The sequence below is a fragment of the Anomaloglossus baeobatrachus genome, chromosome 2 (genome assembly GCF_048569485.1).
Source record: "Anomaloglossus baeobatrachus isolate aAnoBae1 chromosome 2, aAnoBae1.hap1, whole genome shotgun sequence".
NCBI lineage: Eukaryota > Metazoa > Chordata > Amphibia > Anura > Aromobatidae > Anomaloglossus > Anomaloglossus baeobatrachus.
The window spans coordinates 94,969,417-94,986,902 of record NC_134354.1 but is presented as its reverse complement, the minus strand read 5'-3'; the positions used below and the strand labels follow the sequence as shown (position 1 = coordinate 94,986,902).

At 49.1% G+C, this 17,486-nt stretch overlaps 1 protein-coding gene across 2 annotated transcripts in view; it reads right to left on the bottom strand.

Moving 5' to 3' along the window:
- Window positions 1-15,489, bottom strand: part of ASPA (aspartoacylase) — a 44,759-nt gene extending 29,270 nt beyond the window's left edge. Inside the window, exons 1-3 of one of the 2 annotated variants that reach the window (XM_075335179.1) lie at window positions 15,413-15,489; window positions 14,824-14,973; window positions 8,299-8,539 (exon numbers count right to left, since the gene is read on the bottom strand). In XM_075335179.1, the coding sequence (XP_075191294.1) occupies window positions 8,299-8,531 (233 nt within the window). In that variant the 5' untranslated portion in view covers window positions 8,532-8,539; window positions 14,824-14,973; window positions 15,413-15,489. Of the gene's footprint in view, window positions 1-8,298; window positions 8,540-14,823; window positions 15,010-15,412 lie in introns of those variants that run through there. The other variant, XM_075335180.1, reaches the window with a different exon arrangement.
- Window positions 15,490-17,486: the final 1,997 nt, after the last annotated feature.

Here is a 17,486-nt window from a genome sequence, read left to right as displayed (position 1 = left end):
AATAAAAAATTGCCAAGAAACCCAACTAATAATGCAGAGATAAAAGCTTGGAGAACTCTGCTAAACTGTTTATTAGCACAAAAGGTCTCGATGACAAGTTTAAAAAACATCTCGATAGATACTGTGGAACTGATGATACCAAGAATTAAATTATTAAATTGGAAAAGATGTGGTATACTTTTCCTTGACGATATTGTAAGTAATAAAGATATTATTCCTTTTGACATATTACTTATAAAATACAATCTACCAATATCAGAGAAATATAAATGGACTCGTATATGGGAGTTTCTGCAAGAAACACATCTTTTATCAAAAAAATTACCCACCATCATCATAGACTTACTAAACAACCCATTAAACATAGGTTTATGGAATACCAGAAACATATATTCAATTTTTAATGATGACTATACATTTAAGAAATTGAAATATATGGAATCTTGGGAAAAACAATTGAATACAACATTTCAATCTAACAAATGGAAATCTGCATTAACCTATACATACTCGATGTCTACCTGTATATCCATACAAGAATCTTATTATAAGATTCTGGTTGAGTGGTATTATACCCCACAAAAACTACATAGATTCTCTTCTCAAAATTCTGATTTGTGTTGGAGAGAATGTGGAGAGAGAGGTACTACCAGTCATATTTTTTGGAGTTGTCCAAAACTAAAGGAATTGTGGAGAGATACAGAAATTCTCCTCCATAATGTAACCTCATCTGAAATTAGTCTCTCTGCGGAATTAGTTCTGCTATCAATCGGGATAGATGAACTTAACTTAAATTATAGACATATTACCTGTCATATCATACAAGTGATTAAAAATCTCCTCGCTGCCAACTGGAGAAATACTAATATTCCATCTATACATGAAGTAATAGAAAGAATTTCCTCTCACAATCTTTACGAATTTAAGTTTGCTTTGAAAGATAGATTATATGATAAGTACTCGGTGAGATGGAATCTTTGGTCAAAGAAGTTCAATCCCAATCTTATTATATTAAATCCTTGAGTTAGTGTAGCTACTAGCTGTAAAAATGATTTAATTATATTCTCCGTCTTTTTATTCTAATAGTTACGTTTAGCAATTTATGTGTTAAGAGATTCAGTTTAAATTTTCAGCCAAAACTCTACTATAACTCTAGTTTACTTTTTTTTTTTTTCTTTAATCATATAACCTTTCACTTTCCCCCCCCCCTCTTTTTTTTTTGTTTTCCCCCTTTCCCGTGCTCCACTTTTTCTATTTCAAAAATTGAATGTTAATTTAACTTTAGATTGTAATTTGACTAATTGTTGTTAAGTTTTACTGTGTGAACAATTTGTTTTGTTTGAACCAAAATTTTTTTAAAATAAAAAATATGTAAACAGCTTACTACTGGAGGCAGCGACGAGTCCACTGCTGGGAGACCGTGCAGAAGACGGCGCAGAAGAAATGGCGTCTGACCGCAGGAACCCAGAACCAGGCTCCGCTGCCTGGTGGTACCGAGAGCTGGCCCAGTTTTGCAACCGGCTGGAGACCCGGGTCGTGGAGCAGATTCGGGAGGAACGGATGGAACTGCAGGAGATGACCGCGGCGGTTCGGGCCTATGAAGGGAGAGCTGCGCGCCGAGTGTCAGGCGGGACGGCGACGACGCAGACCCCAGTGCTACCAACAACGGGTGAGTCGAATGATGCCCCGGCCCGCGCAAGTGCCCCGACCCCTGCTGCCACGTCCGCGGTCCCTGAAGAGGCGTCCGGTGCGGCGACGCTGAAGCAGGCCGCAGCCACGCCAGGTGCGGCCCTCCAAGCCCCAGCGGCTGCAGCGATGCCCTGCTCGGCCCACCAAGACCCAGTCCCTGCAGCGATGCCCTGCCCGGCCCGCCAAGACCCCACCGCAGCAGCGACGCTCGTCCGCGCCGCAAGTGAGGTGCTGAACCAGGCCGCCGCCATGCCAGGCGCGGCCCGCGAAGCCCAGACTGCTGCAGCGACGTCCAGCCCAGCCTGCACAGAGCCTCCTGCAACAGCGACACTGATCCAGGCCGCCGCCATCCCGGGCGCGGCCCGCCAAGACCAGGCCGCCGCCATCCCGGGCGCGGCCCGCCAAGACCAGGCCGCCGCCATACAGGGCGCGGCCCGCCAAGACCAGGCCGCTGCCATACAGGGCGCGGCCCGCCAAAACCAGGCCGCCGCCATGCCAGGCGCGGCCCGCCAAGAAAAGGCTACCTCAGCATTTACCCCGGCCTGTAAGGCCAGAGCAGACACCGCTCCCCGGTCCACAGAGGTTCCTGATAGGCAGCCCACGGTGGGTGAAGACCCTGCATATTGGCAGATGAGGGCTGACCTGGAGGAAAAATTTCCACAATGGTTGGTGAGCCAGTACATACCCCCTCCGCATACCCCAAAGAGTCTCCTGCTAACTCCTGCAGCAGCTACACCAAGGAGTCCCTCACCTGGGCCGGCTGAAGAGCATCCATCCCCGGCACTGCCACAGCTGGAGTGCCAGGAAGAACTAAGGGGGAGAGGAGGCCAGGAAGCAGAAGGACTGACTCCGACTCCAGTGCCACCAGCAGTAGATATATACTCGGACCCGGAGATGCTGCCCTATTCCCGCTGGGACGAGGAGGACCTGACCCCCTCTGCAGAAGAAGAGCTGCCTAAGAGCTTCACCTGGGAGCCCACAGGCATGAATCCAGCCCGCAAGACACGGCGCAGAAGAACACAGTTTGCTCCAGCACCACAGTCTCCTGAACAGAGAGCAGTCACCGCCAGAGACCTAAAGGAGAAGCGTTTGTTGAGAGAGTCCAAAGCCCAGGCCAGAGGACCCCTGTGTTATGGCGTAGTGGAAGATTTCAACTTGAAAAGTGGTTATGGCTTCATTGTAGCACCAGGAATAAAAGAAGGGATATTTGTAAACCGCAGAGATGTGAACGCTCATCTGCCAAGAGGACACCCTGGCAGAAATCTAAAGATGGGAGACTCAGTTCAGTTCACCCTGCATCAAGGCGAAAGAGGATTGTATGCTCTGGACGTAGCGCTATGTCCCAACAAACCTTACAGCCATCCCATGCAACAAGAAAGACAAGAAAGACAAGAAAGACAAGAAAGACAAGAAAGAAAAGATAGAGATAAAGAACCAGATGTAGAAACAGACGAAGACCAAGAAAGGAAAGATAAAGAACCTACAGATGAAACAACCACAGATAAAGAAACAGATGAAGAAAGAGACCAAGAAAGTCACAGGTGCCGGTGCCCTACATGCCCACGCCCTAGTGAAATGGAGGAGTAAAGTAGAGAAAAGTAAAGAAAGAAGTTACCAGTTAAAGTTTTGACAAGTTTTGTTTGCAACGTTTAAGAAATGCGCCCACAAAAACTATTGTGAGAACTAAACTTTAAGGCTATGAACTTGCTATAGCCACAAACTCTCGCAGTGTAAATAGTTACACCAGTGGCACCACCACCAGGGCCAGCCTGTTTAGGGGCTTGGCTCGTCTGCAACCAGGAGGGCCCGTCCGTAGAAAAGGGCCTTGGCTCACCTGCGACCAGAGAGCACGCCTGTTTATGGGGCCTTGGCTCACCACCACAAAGAGGGTACCTGGTCAGCACCAACTGTGGAGGCCGCCTCTGCATCCTGCCAGAAGAGGCTGAAGGCGCGGATCCACCAGGCCAGGTATACCCTGAAACCACCAGCCCATGTAAGCCGCCTCTACATCCTGCCAGAAGTGGCTGAAGGCGCGGCCAACCTGAGAGGGTTTTGGGTGGGTTAACGGACTTGTGGGTGGAGGGTGGTGATGCATGATAACTGGTGATCTTAAAATGTTTTACCATGTTTTACTGTTTTATGCATTCTAAAATGTTGTCTTGCAGCCCGAGGACGTGCTGGTGATAACTAAGGGGGAATGTGGCGCCCCTGACCTGGTCAGGCACCACTGAGTACTGCACCCATGCTGGGGACAGTACAATACAGGTAATCCAGATGGCTGACAGGGGTGTGGAACACAGGCGCATAGTGATCAGGTCTCACACATGTACCTTTGAGAGGACCCCTGGGGATCCCAGGAGGGGGCAAGCCTTCACCTTCACTGGAATAGTGGAGGGGGTAGAGCCTCCATCTCCTCTCAAGGGGTGTGGTAAGAGAGTCTGGTTGCTAGGTGGCGTAGGCAAGAACAGGAGAGGAGGGGCAGTGAGTCAGTTAGAAGGAGAACTCCAGAGGGCTCAGTGAGGAGCAGACCTGTGGGGCTGATGCTGTCTAACAGCGCCCGCGCAGTGACTACAGACGGGGGAGAACGGTCAACTAGGAGTGCTGCCTGAAAGCCAGCTTCAGCTAGAGAGTGCACGGAGTGGGAAGTAAGGAGACTTCTAGAGAGCACCAGGCCCAACCGGGCGGCAGATCCCGAAGCGAGGATAGATTCACCTTTCCCTGCTAAACCTGCCGGTGTGGGGCTCTTACAGCCCACACCACAACAACCAAAAGCCGCAGCCACGTAACCGCAAGTAGGGCCCATAGGTCACAGGAGGCAAGAGGCTGGAGTGGCCTGGCCCGGGGAACAAGCACACGGCAAAACAAGAAGGGGAGAGAGGCTTGGAGCATCTTCCCTGGGTGACCCCCATAGGGACTCAAAGTCGGGGTCACCCCAAACCACCAAGGGCTAAGGAAGGCGAGTTTGTAGTCACCCTCATACAGTCAGCCGGAAGGATACCTGGTTCCCACCTGGTTCATCTCAGTTACGCCCGGGTTACTCACCCTGCCACCTGAAGTGAGTAAAAACCCTGAAAGACACTCTGCCTGTGTGTGGTCATTCTGCGACTTGTGGTACTACAGCTTTACAAAGGGCCCTGGGGCTTGCCTCACTCTCAGGAGGCTACTACACCCGACTGCACCCACCATCAGCCCCAGGCGTCCTCTAACCTGCAGTGGCGGTCCCCTCTGACCGCAAATCTGAGAGTGGCGTCACGATCAAAACCGAAGATTCCCTACCTGTGACCAGATCCAGACTAACCGTGGAGTCCCTGAAGGTATTGCACCGACACTGCATCAACGACACCTGCGGGGCTTCACAGTAGAGCTCCCGTGTTATGTGTTGGATGAATGTTTTGGTGGTGGTTACCGGTGACTTTTTCCGTATCCGAGATGAGCACCGCACCTCGGGTGAGGTGCAGTACCCGGTGGAGCCTGAAGCCCCAGGGGCGCCACACATGCTTCAGGTGACACTGTTCTATATGCAGCATAATACAATGGACTTTTAAAGTGAACCTGTCAGGTGCAATTGTGACACCCAGGGGGCAGAAGGTCCAGGTCAGGTCTCGTACCTGTTTACTCAACACCTGGCCGCTGCGGAGGTCTGGGATGTTGCGGTGGCCCGCCCAGTTTCGTGCCCCGAGGTGTACACCAGTAGAAGGGGGATGATGAGGTGGAGGTTAGGAATGTCATGACGCCACCTGAGGTATGTGGCCAGGGAATAGCCGCCGCTGCTGTCGCCATCCTCCGGGGCTGATGTTAGTAGCAGCCGGGATGGTATCGCTCCCCACAGGTGGAGCGATCCCCGGGGGAGGATGATGAGGGGAGTAGTAATGGCGGTGGCCGTGGGTGCAGCGGCGCCAGTAATAAAGTCCAGTTGGCTGCTGTGGTTCCAGGTGTCTTTACTCACAGTTGTTTAAAATGCCCAGTTGCTGCTGCAAAAACCCTTTTCACCGCTGTTATGGGCCCCGTGGACCTTGGATAAGTTGGAAGAAGCCAAAAGGTGTTTATAAAAAAAGTGTTCTTTGCAAGGGTTGTCCTTCCAGCAGTGAGAAACCCGGGCTGTGCGTTCCGCTACATGCCTAGGCCCCAGAAAAGAAGAAGAAGAAGAAGATGGTGGTGGTGTCGTGTCGCCAGAACTGATGTCCCGGGTAGACTGACTAGTGATGGGGTAGAAGTAAAAGCAACTTTACACAAAGTGGAACCCGCCCCCCAGGTGGTTGTCCTAGTGCCTGGGAAATTCCCATGCTTCGTGATGGCCAACCCACTGCCTATCCTAGTCCAGCTCCCCAGTGAGAATGCTCCTAAGCTGAATGTAAAGTGTAAATGTGGAACACCAGTGATTAACCCCCTCCTTACCCAAGGCGAATATCACACCCAAAACAAGGTGCAATACTCTGTGGCGACTGGAGCCGCAGGGGCGACACACAATATGCACCCATACCCATGAGAACTCTGGGTGCCTATGGCTAATCCCTGCCTAACTGTCCCTGTATCTAGTAGCATAAATAAAGAGATCTTTAGAGAAAGTATTTCTAAATATCCCATATGATATGTTATTTAGCGCGGGGACTAGTCGCAAAGTGTTAGTTCCTACCCTCATTCCGCCCTCTTAGCACACCCACAGGGGTATACTAACATGCTATGCAATACCCATGATCCAGCGTCATCATCGGCACTGACGCGCATACCTGTGTCCATTGCATCGCCTTAGAATGCTGCTTAGGATCAGTGCACATGATTAGAAGTCCCCGGACTTTCCATCTTGTGCACTACACCAGTTTGAAGCTGGGAAGTGTACACCTGGCTTCATAGCCCCCCATGACCGGAAGTCTGGGGACTTCCAATAATGCGTACTGAAATGAAAACCAGTGTCGACTGCAGTGACAGCAGAGAGGTGAGCGACCATGGCTCTGACGCTGCACATTCATTATGATGTAAGCACGTCCACACGGGCGTACTTACTTGCTAAGGGGACCAAGTAGCCAAGGGAAGTAACGCCCTTGCGACTAGTTTCTGCGCTCATTAGTGTATCATAAATGATCTTTGGATATACTTTTTCTAAAAATCCCTTTATCTATGCCACTATAGGCTGGGACAGATAGGCAGGTATTATAAATATGCACCCAGAACCGCTCTTGGTTCTGGGTGCATTCAGTACCTGACAGGTTCCCTTTAAGAAATGGTTTTGTGCTTAACACCAGATAATAGCTGCGACAACCTCCTCCAGCATTAACTATGCAATTATCACTTAGGCCAAATATAGCCATCTGTATATCCCAGTGCGCGATGTATGGACATGTAAGGGGTAGTCGGACCCCTGGTAGTGAAGGAGCTGTTTTTCCCCCCCTGAAGACGCCACAGTAGTATGGTGGCAAATTGTAAATGTTAATGGTAAAATGTTACCTGTTGTTGTAGTGATTAAACAGTTTCCCCACTAGGTGCCAGTGTAGAGCAGTGGTTCCCCTGGTAACAGTGGCAGGGAAGGAAGGGAGGTCTCTGAAGGCAGAGCAGTGTGCAGAGAGATGTGACTGGAGAGAGAAGTCTGAGGTGACGGGGCAGAGTGTGTGAGTAAAAAGTGGCAGGCAGCCAGAGTGAGTGCGCAGACAAAGAAGTGGAGGTACACGGGAACGCCCGAAGCAAGCAAGAGAAGTAGTTCCCCGGCAAAGAAGTGGAGAGGTGAGAACTTATCCGGAGCTGGTAGTCTGTGCTAGATCTGCCCTATAGTAAATCCGGGTTCAGTGTGCAGCTACTAGGGGGTTAACGCATGTCCCCTGCAGGCAAGGGAAAGTTACCGGGGAAAGAGGAAACCGTCAGCAAGAAGTGTAACCTATAAACCGATGTGACTTGATGCTGAAAGGTGTAAAGAGGAGTGGGAACTCATCCGGAACCGGTAGTGTGTGCTAGATCTGCCCTGCAGTAATTCAGGGTTCAGAGTACAGCTACTAGGGGGTTAACAAGTGTCCCCTGCAGGTGGAGAGTGACCGTCAGCAAAAAGGGGAAACCGTCAGGAAGGAACGTAATCTGTAACGTTAAAGTGAAGTACTGAAGTAACTTGCTGCTGAGAAGTGTAACAGAAAATGGAAGCCTCGTTCAATAAAATGTTTCTTAGTTTACCAGCTGCCTTTCAGTGGCTCTTTTCTGTAACTGATGAAGGGGCTGGCGAGCCGAGGGAAAACGGCGTCACGGAGAACTCAGGTACCGGCACGAACGCGTCCCTGCCACCCACACTCTGCCCCACAAACAACACCTCCGTTTTAACAGTGACGGCCGGGCCGGGGGTCAGCCTGCCGCCCCCTGGGCGGGAGACCGCGACTACAACCCCTGAGGCACCCCCTGCCCCCGTTACAGACAGGCCAGGAGTTTCGTGAGCTTAACTCCACAGCCCTATGGGCATCCAAGAGTCTGTCAAATTCAGGTTAGGAGACCATTGCCCTGTCTGTATTGTGGTCTGTACTTAGTCACATAGTTAATCAGGTTTTACAGAGACGCATGGTCCCTGCTTCCACTGCCACCCAAACCAACATATATTCTAATATATTCAAAATAACACAAACTAAAATGATTTCTTACCTGAGACTTTGACTGTCAAACACTCTGTTCAGGTCAGTGTCAATATATCGAACACATTTGTCCACAGCTTTTGGGTTGGTGATAAATGGCCTCACCTCCATACCCGGTCTGGTGATTTCTCCTCCATGTTTTAACCAGTGTTTAACTAGTAGGACTCCAGATAACTCATTTCCATGCGTGCCTCCAAAAATAGCGACTCTACGTATGGCAGAGACACTACTGCTGGCGGCCATGTTGACAGCTAAAACGTGTATATCAACAAAAAAGAAAAAAAAAAAAAAAAAAGTCAGTAGAGGTCAAATGAGAATGTACTTATACATTGTGTAGAATAAATACATTTTTCTTCTAATTTTCTATATGTTACATAAACCCCTGCCATGCATCGGGACAAGAGATGGTTTATTTAAATGGGGGGGGGGGGAACTAAACTATTTGCAATGCCGGGACATGGCAGGGATTATATAAAACCTAAATAAATAATCAAGTCAAACCAGGTGTGTAGTCCATGGATGGTGCTAATATTTTTTAGTATTGGGTCCTTGTGGGTGGGATGCGACCATGGCGCCATGACTTTATTGAGTGGCACGATGGTGGGCAATAGTGAGGAACAGGACGGTCATTCAACAGTAGTAGTACCAGGAACCATGGAGCAGTCCGCAGTAAAAGTGTGTTTTGAGGTAGAATGTGCCATACCTGCAAAGTTCAAGTGTTGTGTCCACAGTAATGATGTGTTTAAGATGGTGGTCGAGTTCCTAATATTAATTTAAGATATTAAAGTGATATTATATACGGTAGGAATGTATAGTGTAAGGTATTGTAATGTATAAGATATAGCAGAGATGAGAATGTTACTCTGTAGAGGTGTAGCAGTATTGATGATGTAATGTATGTGTATTGCTATAGTGTGTAATGTAGGATGCTTAATAAGGTATTAAAAGTCTTAGGGTATGTGCGCACACTGCAGTTTTGTTTCTCCAGCGAAAAACGCACACTGTGGCCAAACAAAACGCACCTCTGGACGAAAAAAAAAAAATGCATTAAAAAAAAACAAAAAACAAAAAAAAAAACGTATGAGTCTTTTGCCGTATTTTCGCCTGAGTTTGTTTTTTTTTTTTACCAAAACGCAGGGAAAAACGCAGAAAAGACATCACATGTTGCTTCTTTTTTCTCCAACCATAACTGCAGGCAAAAAAAAAAAAAAAAAAAAAAGTCACATATGGGAAGGTCACATATGCAGTTCAGGACCAAAAACTGTACCAAAAAGCAGCAAAAACAGCAGCGTGCGCACAACGCCTTTTAGTTATGCAGGTGATGGGATAGAACTGCCCAGCAACAAGCAGTTGACAGTTGGGACTTTGGGATTAGTCTATAAGAGAGGAGCTAGTACTAACCGTTTCTGTGGTAACGTCAGTTAGGGCCCAACCTGTAACAGGAAAAGACCTCTGGTCTGAGGAGCAGCAGAGCTGCATGTTGTGGGTGTCCTGAAGAGAGGGAGATCGTTATATAGGATAGTGTGACCGAGGAAGAATGAGAACAACTGAGGAAGAAAAGGAGGTGACCGAGACACAGAGTAATCTAGTGGAACCGGGTCAGCGTACTGACCAAAGGAATGAGTGACAGGGTACTGGAGCAAGACAAATAACGAAGGGAGTGTCTTGAGCAGGTATCCCCTAGGCATTTTCAGTAGCATGTAGCTCGGTCCAGCCATATGGGCAACATCCCTCTAAGAGGGATAATGCGGGCGTCACACGGGACGATCTATCGTGCGATTGCATGAGCGATCGTACCCACCCCCGTCGTTTGTGCGTCACGGGCAATTAGTTGCCTGTGGCGCACAAAGTCGTTAACCCCCCGTCACACGTACATACCTCCCGGACGACGTTCCGTGGGCGGCGAACATCCACTTCCTGAAGGGGGAGGGACGTTCGGCGTCACAGCGACATCACACAGCAGCCGGCCAATAGAAGCGGAGATGAGCGGGACATAAACATCCCACCCACCTCCTTCCTTCCGCATTGCCAGCGGGACGCAGGTAAGCTGTGTTCGTCGTTCCTGGGGTGTCACACGGAGCGACGTGTGCTGCCACGGGAACGATGAACAACCTGATGGACGATTTTTTTAAAGTGAGCGACGTGTCAACGATGAATGAGAAGGGGAGTATTTCAATGCTCGTTCACCGCTGTCACACGCTACGATATATCAGACGATGCCGGATGTGCGTCACTACCGACGTGACCCCGACGACATATCGCCCGATATATCGTACAGTGTGACGCCCGCATAAGACGTGAAACTGCTCGAGGAGGAGAATGACTTGAAAGGACTGATGTAGTTCCAGGCTGAATAGTGTTGGGAACAAAAGGACTTGGGGAGGTTGTAAGAACTGAAGTGAAGAATGTGTGCTTAATGATCCTCTGACACTGAAACTTATAAGATTTGTGTCCACCATCTAATGTACATTGTGGTTGCCAGGTTTATGCTCAGTGAAACTATATTTTTTATGAACTTGTGGTCTCTCTTAATGAACTGTGCACCATCTGGTCCTGGCTAGTTAAAACCACCAGAAACATGTGGCCTGCAAAGGCGTATCGCTTCCATCTGGAGTGCAACACCACACACCCAGCCAAGAGTTCCATTTTTATGTAGCATGCTGGGGTGCAGCAGAGGATTACCTCGCCTACGATTACCTCTCCGCGCCTAGTTACATGTGACAGAAATACTGTACATAACTGTTAGTAAAATACTGTTAAATAAGAAACATGGATCTGTGTCCATAAATCCATGGTGGCAAAATCTTGGTCTGCACAAGGGCCTAAGCACACGTATGGCTTGCACACACAAGGTTCACACACCCTACCAGGAAGGCCGCCACCGACCCCTTCCCCCTTGCTCTGTGGAAAGAACTGGGTTCTGGGCCAAAGAGAGAGGACTGCTGAGCAGAAGAAGTCCTTCGCCCGTGAAGACTACAATGACTACTACCAAGGCGCGCCCGTGCCCTTCCGCTCCCCCTTTACATAGGTTTGGCAGCCGCAGGCCCCACCCCAGTTACGGGCTAATGCCTGCTAACCACCGATGGATTCGGCCGCGTACTTAGAGTCCTCTCACAGGGAGTCCTGACAGATCATCTGATGCACAGAAAATCGGGGTACTAGCGCAACAAGGGGGATAGCACTTTCCCACTAAACGGTCCAGAAAATCCCAAGCGTGAGCCCTGAGAGCAAGCTCACCCAGTTAGCCATACTGGTGAGCGGGACCTGACTAGTTTTATACTTAAGGGACCAACCAGAAATTAGGTGCTAAGGCAAAGGTCACAGACTAACAGACAACAGCGATGGGCACGGGATCCAGGCGTGCTCCCTCCAAGCGGCAGCGGTGTCCAGAACTTTGGTTTACCACAGTTGTCGGTGTCAGTGTTATTGAACTGAGTGAGTACTCAAGTGACCCTTACCGTCCCAACGGCACCTCCCCGTCACCTTCATCGAGTCCCGGGGCATTCCCCCTACCCGTGGAGAGGTTAAACACTTGGCTGCCCACACCATCGCCACCGGGTACTCTCAATTGCAGCGGTGGTACTCCACCTTACCACGCACCACGGGTGGCGTCACGAACTTTCCACAACATCCCCTATAAATACTTCCCCTTTTTATCCGAGTGGCCACGCGACCCCGACCCCGGGTCCAGAGATCCCTCGAGCCACCGCGGATCCGGATCCGAGCAGCCCTGCTGCTGATGCGGGGGCGGCACAGATGCATGCCAGTAGCCATCTTTAGACGCTCCAGGAACAGATCAACTGATGTCATTAACGGTATAAAGAGAGAAGTATGGGCACTACAACCAAAGTGAGTGTGAAATGGCCAATCTCCACTTTTAACCAGCCTAAGGCCATGTGCGCACGTTGCGTAATTACATGCTTTTACGGTGCGTTCTGCACCGCAGCGTAAAAGCATGCATCCTGCGTCCCCAGCACAATCTATGTAGATTGTGTAAATTCCATCCACACGTTGCTTTTTAGAACGCAGCGTTTTGCATGCTGTCAAAACACTGCGTTCTAAAAAGTAATATGTCAATTGTTTTGTGCGTTCTGGATGCTTTCTCTACTCTGTCTATGGCCTCTTTCACACGTCCGTGAAAATCACGCACGTTTTTCATGGACGTGTCAAGGTGCATATTGCCCTCGGTGAGCCGTGTGTATGGCACACGTGTGTTCTCCACGTGTTATCCGTGGTAACACACGGAGAACGGGAACTTTCTACTCACCTGTCCCTGGCTTCGCTGTCCGTGGTGCTGATCTTCGGTCTCCGGTCCTGCCGACTCCCCGCTGCTGCTGCTTCCGGCCGCAGTGAAGTGAATATGCAATGAGCGGCGGTCGGAATCAAGTGCCAGCAGCAGCAGAGACTGCAGGGCTGGAGAAGGTGAGTAAAGTGTTTTTTTTTTTCCTCGCAGACAAATGTGTTTGTCACACGAAACACATCTGTGTGGTCTGTTTGTGTTACGTGTGACACGTTTGCGTTCCGTGTGACACCCGTGATGCCGGAGAAAAACGGACATGTCTACGTACACACGCTCCATGGCAGAAGATGCACGTGAACGCAGACCCATTGATTTCAATGGGTCTACGTGTGCCAGTGTCTCCGGTATGTGAGAAAACTTACCAAACACGTACCGGAGGCACGGACATGTGAAAGAGGCCTAAGGGAGAGGCAGTATCCAGAACACACGAATTCTGCAGGAATTCTGCAGACATCAAACTTTCAGAAGGCAGCTTTTCAGCTGCGTTCTGAATCGCACAAGCAGTGACTTTACGCTGCGGTGCAGAACGCACTTACGTGCTGTGCACATAGCCTTATAAAGGCTAACAGTCACCTCACCTCCTCCCTATTGGGCTTAAGCCCATCTAATTCCAAAACTCTTGTTATGCCTGCCTCCACCCAAGGGCCAGGATTGGGGCTCTGGCATTTTTTTCCCCTCTGGGTGATCCACTCCTGGTTTTGGCTAACAAATACTGAGGTACAAAATTCACCAAATACTCAACATGTGAACATAGCCTAATGCGGGCGTCACACGGGACGATAAATCGTGCGATCGCACCCGCCCCCGTCGTTTGTGTGTCATGGGCAATTAGTTGCCCGTGGCGCACAAAGTCGTTAACCCAGCATCACACGCACTTACCTCCCGGGAGACGTTGCTGTGGGCGGCGAACATCCTCTTCCTGAAGGGGGAGGGAGGTTCGGCGTCACAGCGACGTCACACGGCAGCCGGCCAATAGAAGCGGAGGGGCGGAGATGAGCAGGACGTAACATCCCGCCCACCTCCTTCCTTCCGTATTGCCGGCGGGACGCAGGTAAGCTGTGTTCATCGTTCCCGGAGTGTCACACGGAGCGATGTGTGCTGCCTCGGGAACAATGAACAACCTGACGTACGATTTTTTGAAACTAAGTGACGTGTTAACGATGAACGAGAAGGTGAGTATTTCTGCTCGTTCACCGTCGCACATGGCTGTCACACGCTACGATATATCAGACGATGCCGGATGTGCGTCACTACCGACGTGACCCAGATGACATATCGCCCGATATATCGTACCATGTGACGCCGGCATAAGACCTTGCATTTTTTGCACAACGAAAAGATGCCATGTCAAAAAAGTCATCATGGTAACTTAACTTTACAGATCACTTCTTAAACCAGTCATGCCTGTAAATTGTGGATATGGCTGGGTCTGTGAGCTCGTCTGTTAGGCCGGTTTCACACATCCGGCTTTTTGCCGTTTTACCGGATCCGGCGCTCTCCCGTACAGATAATACAGTACAATGACAGCGCTGTAACTTCCGGGTCACATGCGCCGGTCACATGACAGCATGTGACCGGCGCTTGTTGCTCTGTCATTGTACTGTATTAACTGTACGGAAGAGCGCCGGATCCGGCAAAACGGCAAAAAGCCGGATGTGTGAAACCGGCCTTATGTGGGTGAACTCAGGAGCTAGCATCAATTAAGTGATCATTCAGATGAGAGTATTATAAAGACGTGTGTTGCCTAAGTTAAAAAAAAATAGATATACTGATAGCACACTGGGCAATGCAATTTAATTGCGTTGCTCAGAAGATAATTTTTCACTTTGTGCAAAAAATTGGAGCATGCGCCATTGTCTTCTGTATATCAGATAAGATTTACCGTACCTATAGAAATCTATGGTGGCACAAAAAAGGGATCAATACATAAATTGGATCCCATACAGATCACCTGTATAGAAACAGATTTTTTCCAGATACTTTGCTATTTGTATAAATACGTATGCCTTAGACATGTGGATAAAAATTCTCTAAGTTTTCTGGATGAAAATCAGACAATTTTTCTTACGATCGTCTGATCCTGGCCTAAACCTCGCACATCTGCAAAACAGATGACTATGTGTCGGTGTGCTGTCCAAGCGTGGTCGGGTGCAAATCAAACAAATGTTAAAATATCAATCACTTACAATTATATATTAATCATGGTGAGCAGGCAGTGCTGTCCGTATATCCTACCTGCAGCAGCACGTGACGCACACAGTTCTCCTCCGGCTTTTACTCCTTCATTGCTTCTCAGCTTTATCTTGAAGTTACTTTCTTGCCCTTTGTACTTGATTTTCCAAGGGTCGATCCGACTGCGCGACTTTTCCACTGAACAATAACTTCCTTCAGAAATGAATATTGGACAATGGTTAAATAAAAACAACACACAGCGACACTACCCTAGTACAAGCGTCCTCCTGAGACGGGGGCGCCTGAACGTGCACACAGAGGAAGGATCCTGTAACACAGACCCCGGGGCAGTTTTTGCACAGTTATGAAACTTTACTCTCAACCAACTTTTCTGCAAGATTATTGAGGTCGAGAGACATCTCAGGCCACGAGTTCCTGTCGCTCATTTGTCTCATAAAAACAAAGAGAGAAAAGTAGAAGAAAGCAAGTCTTGTTTCACTTTCTACATCCCAGGCTCATAGCTAGGAAGCTCACTTATTTTCCAGACTGACAACCGCTGTGTCTGCTGCTTGTAAGATCTGTGTAATCTTTGCCTCATTAGGCTTCACCTGATCCCCCATACAGGAAAGCACCCCGAGAAGAAGACACCTACCTAATAGAAGAGTCTGAGGAAAGGATCTCACCAGAAAGTCTCCTACCCTCTGGGAAAGCCCTCAGATGTGCGAGCTCAGACCAGCGACTAATCTGCTGACTACACAGCTCCAGGACTTGAACTTGTCTCAGGTCACTGCTTAGATCAGATTCTTATACTTACCCATGAACCAGAAAACAGAAATGGCCTCTGATGAACCCATCCTTATATACTAGAAACTGAATCTGCAGCAGTTAATAGGTGGCTCACTACTTAGCTTTACTAGCCACATTGATATAACGTTCAGAAACAAGGCTTCTTTCAAATACCTAATGTTGACAATAGTGCCTCTGAGTTGCGCTATTGTGGTCCTCTCATCCCCATCACGTGACCCCTGGTCTCCGTGACCACTGAGATCTGGTGATGTCACGTCAACTTCCAGCTGATCCAACATCACCAAGGTTGGCCCCCATGGGCTGGGGGGGGTTTCACCGCTCGTCACAGCCCAGCATCACTCCTGCAGTGAAGAAGAGCGCGCGAGATGCTGGGCTGTGACGAGCGGTGAAACTCTGCCCACGGCCCAGTCACTCAGGGAGATGTCGGGTCAACTGGAAACTGTTGTGACATCACCGGATCTCAGAGGTCATGGAGCCCGGAGGTCACGTGATGGAAATGAGTGGACCGCAATAGTGTCGCTCAGAGGCACAATTGACTATGTACACATTTGAGATAAGCCTTGTTTCTGAACGTTATATCGATGTGGCTAGTAAAGCTAAGTAGTGAACCCCCTCTTTAATGTAGCAGTAGTTGCACATGCAGTTTCCAACATTTCTGAAGACTTTTATGTCCCACAACTGCCTTTTAAGGCCCTGTGCACACACTGCAGTTTTTGATGCATTTTTGTGCGTTTTTTTTTCCAAAATCTGCATGTTTTTCCTGAAGCCAGCAAAGTCTATGTAATTTCTAATGAGCTATGCGCACGCTGCATTTTTTTCCTTGCAGATTTAATGCAGAAAAAAATCTGCAGCATGTCAATTATTGGTCCAGATTTGTAGTGTTTTTTCACCTATTGACTTCAATGTTGTGATGGAAAAAAAACGCACATAAAATCTGCAGGTGTGTTCACACAGTGAGGGTTTGGTGCAGTTTTACCACTTTTATTAACACAAAAAAACCGCATGGCTAAATCAAGATGTGATGTCATCAGGAGCGCGACAATGTAAAATTAAATAGAAGAATAGTTGAAACATGAAATGACATCAATGACATTTTTATTTTTTAATAACTTAGCTTTATTGACTGTCTTTTCCATGTTGCATGCAAAAAAAATGCGCCCCCAAAAAATGCTGCAAAAACGCATAAAAAAACTCACCAAAAACGCACCTGTTTTCTGGTGTGTTTTCCTGCCACAAGGTGCAGATTTGGTGCAGAAATTTTCAGCACCAATTCTGCAGCATGCGCACATAGCCTTAGGAACCTCCTTCCTCCAGGGTGTCCTTACAGCACACCTAAGGTTTCAATGAAACTTGCCCCTTTTAGTGCCAAAGCCCCAGAAAGACATTCACATGCTCCAAAACACTTCATGTACATGTCGCGGGCGGAGGAGGGGACGCCGTGCTCTCCCAACTGCTCGGGTCCGGCTGGCACTGCGGCCTTCTGCCGCTGCTCGGTGGCTCGAGCGATGGGCCGGATCCCGGGGACTCGAGCGGCGCTCCTCGCCCGTGAGTGAAAGGGGGTTTTTGGGTGTGGGGATTGTTTATTGTCCGTGACGCCACCCACGGTTGTGGTGATTTGTTAACACCACCGCTGCTCTGTATGGGGATCCCGGGAAGGATGGTATGGAGCAGCCAGTTGTTGTGTTGCCCCTCCGTGGGTAGGGGTTGGTGATCCCGGGGCCCAGTGATGAAGTGGGTGATGCAGGGCTTGGTGGGCGCAGGGACGCGGGGGCAGCGCTGTGCCTTGCGGCACTGTGGTACTGACTCAGCCTGAGACGATGACACAGTTCTCGGTAAAACACACGGCTAGTAAGACGGTTCCCACGGACGGCTGCACTTGCTTTCCCCAGTAGGTGACGGTCCCTTTTTCCTGCACCTAA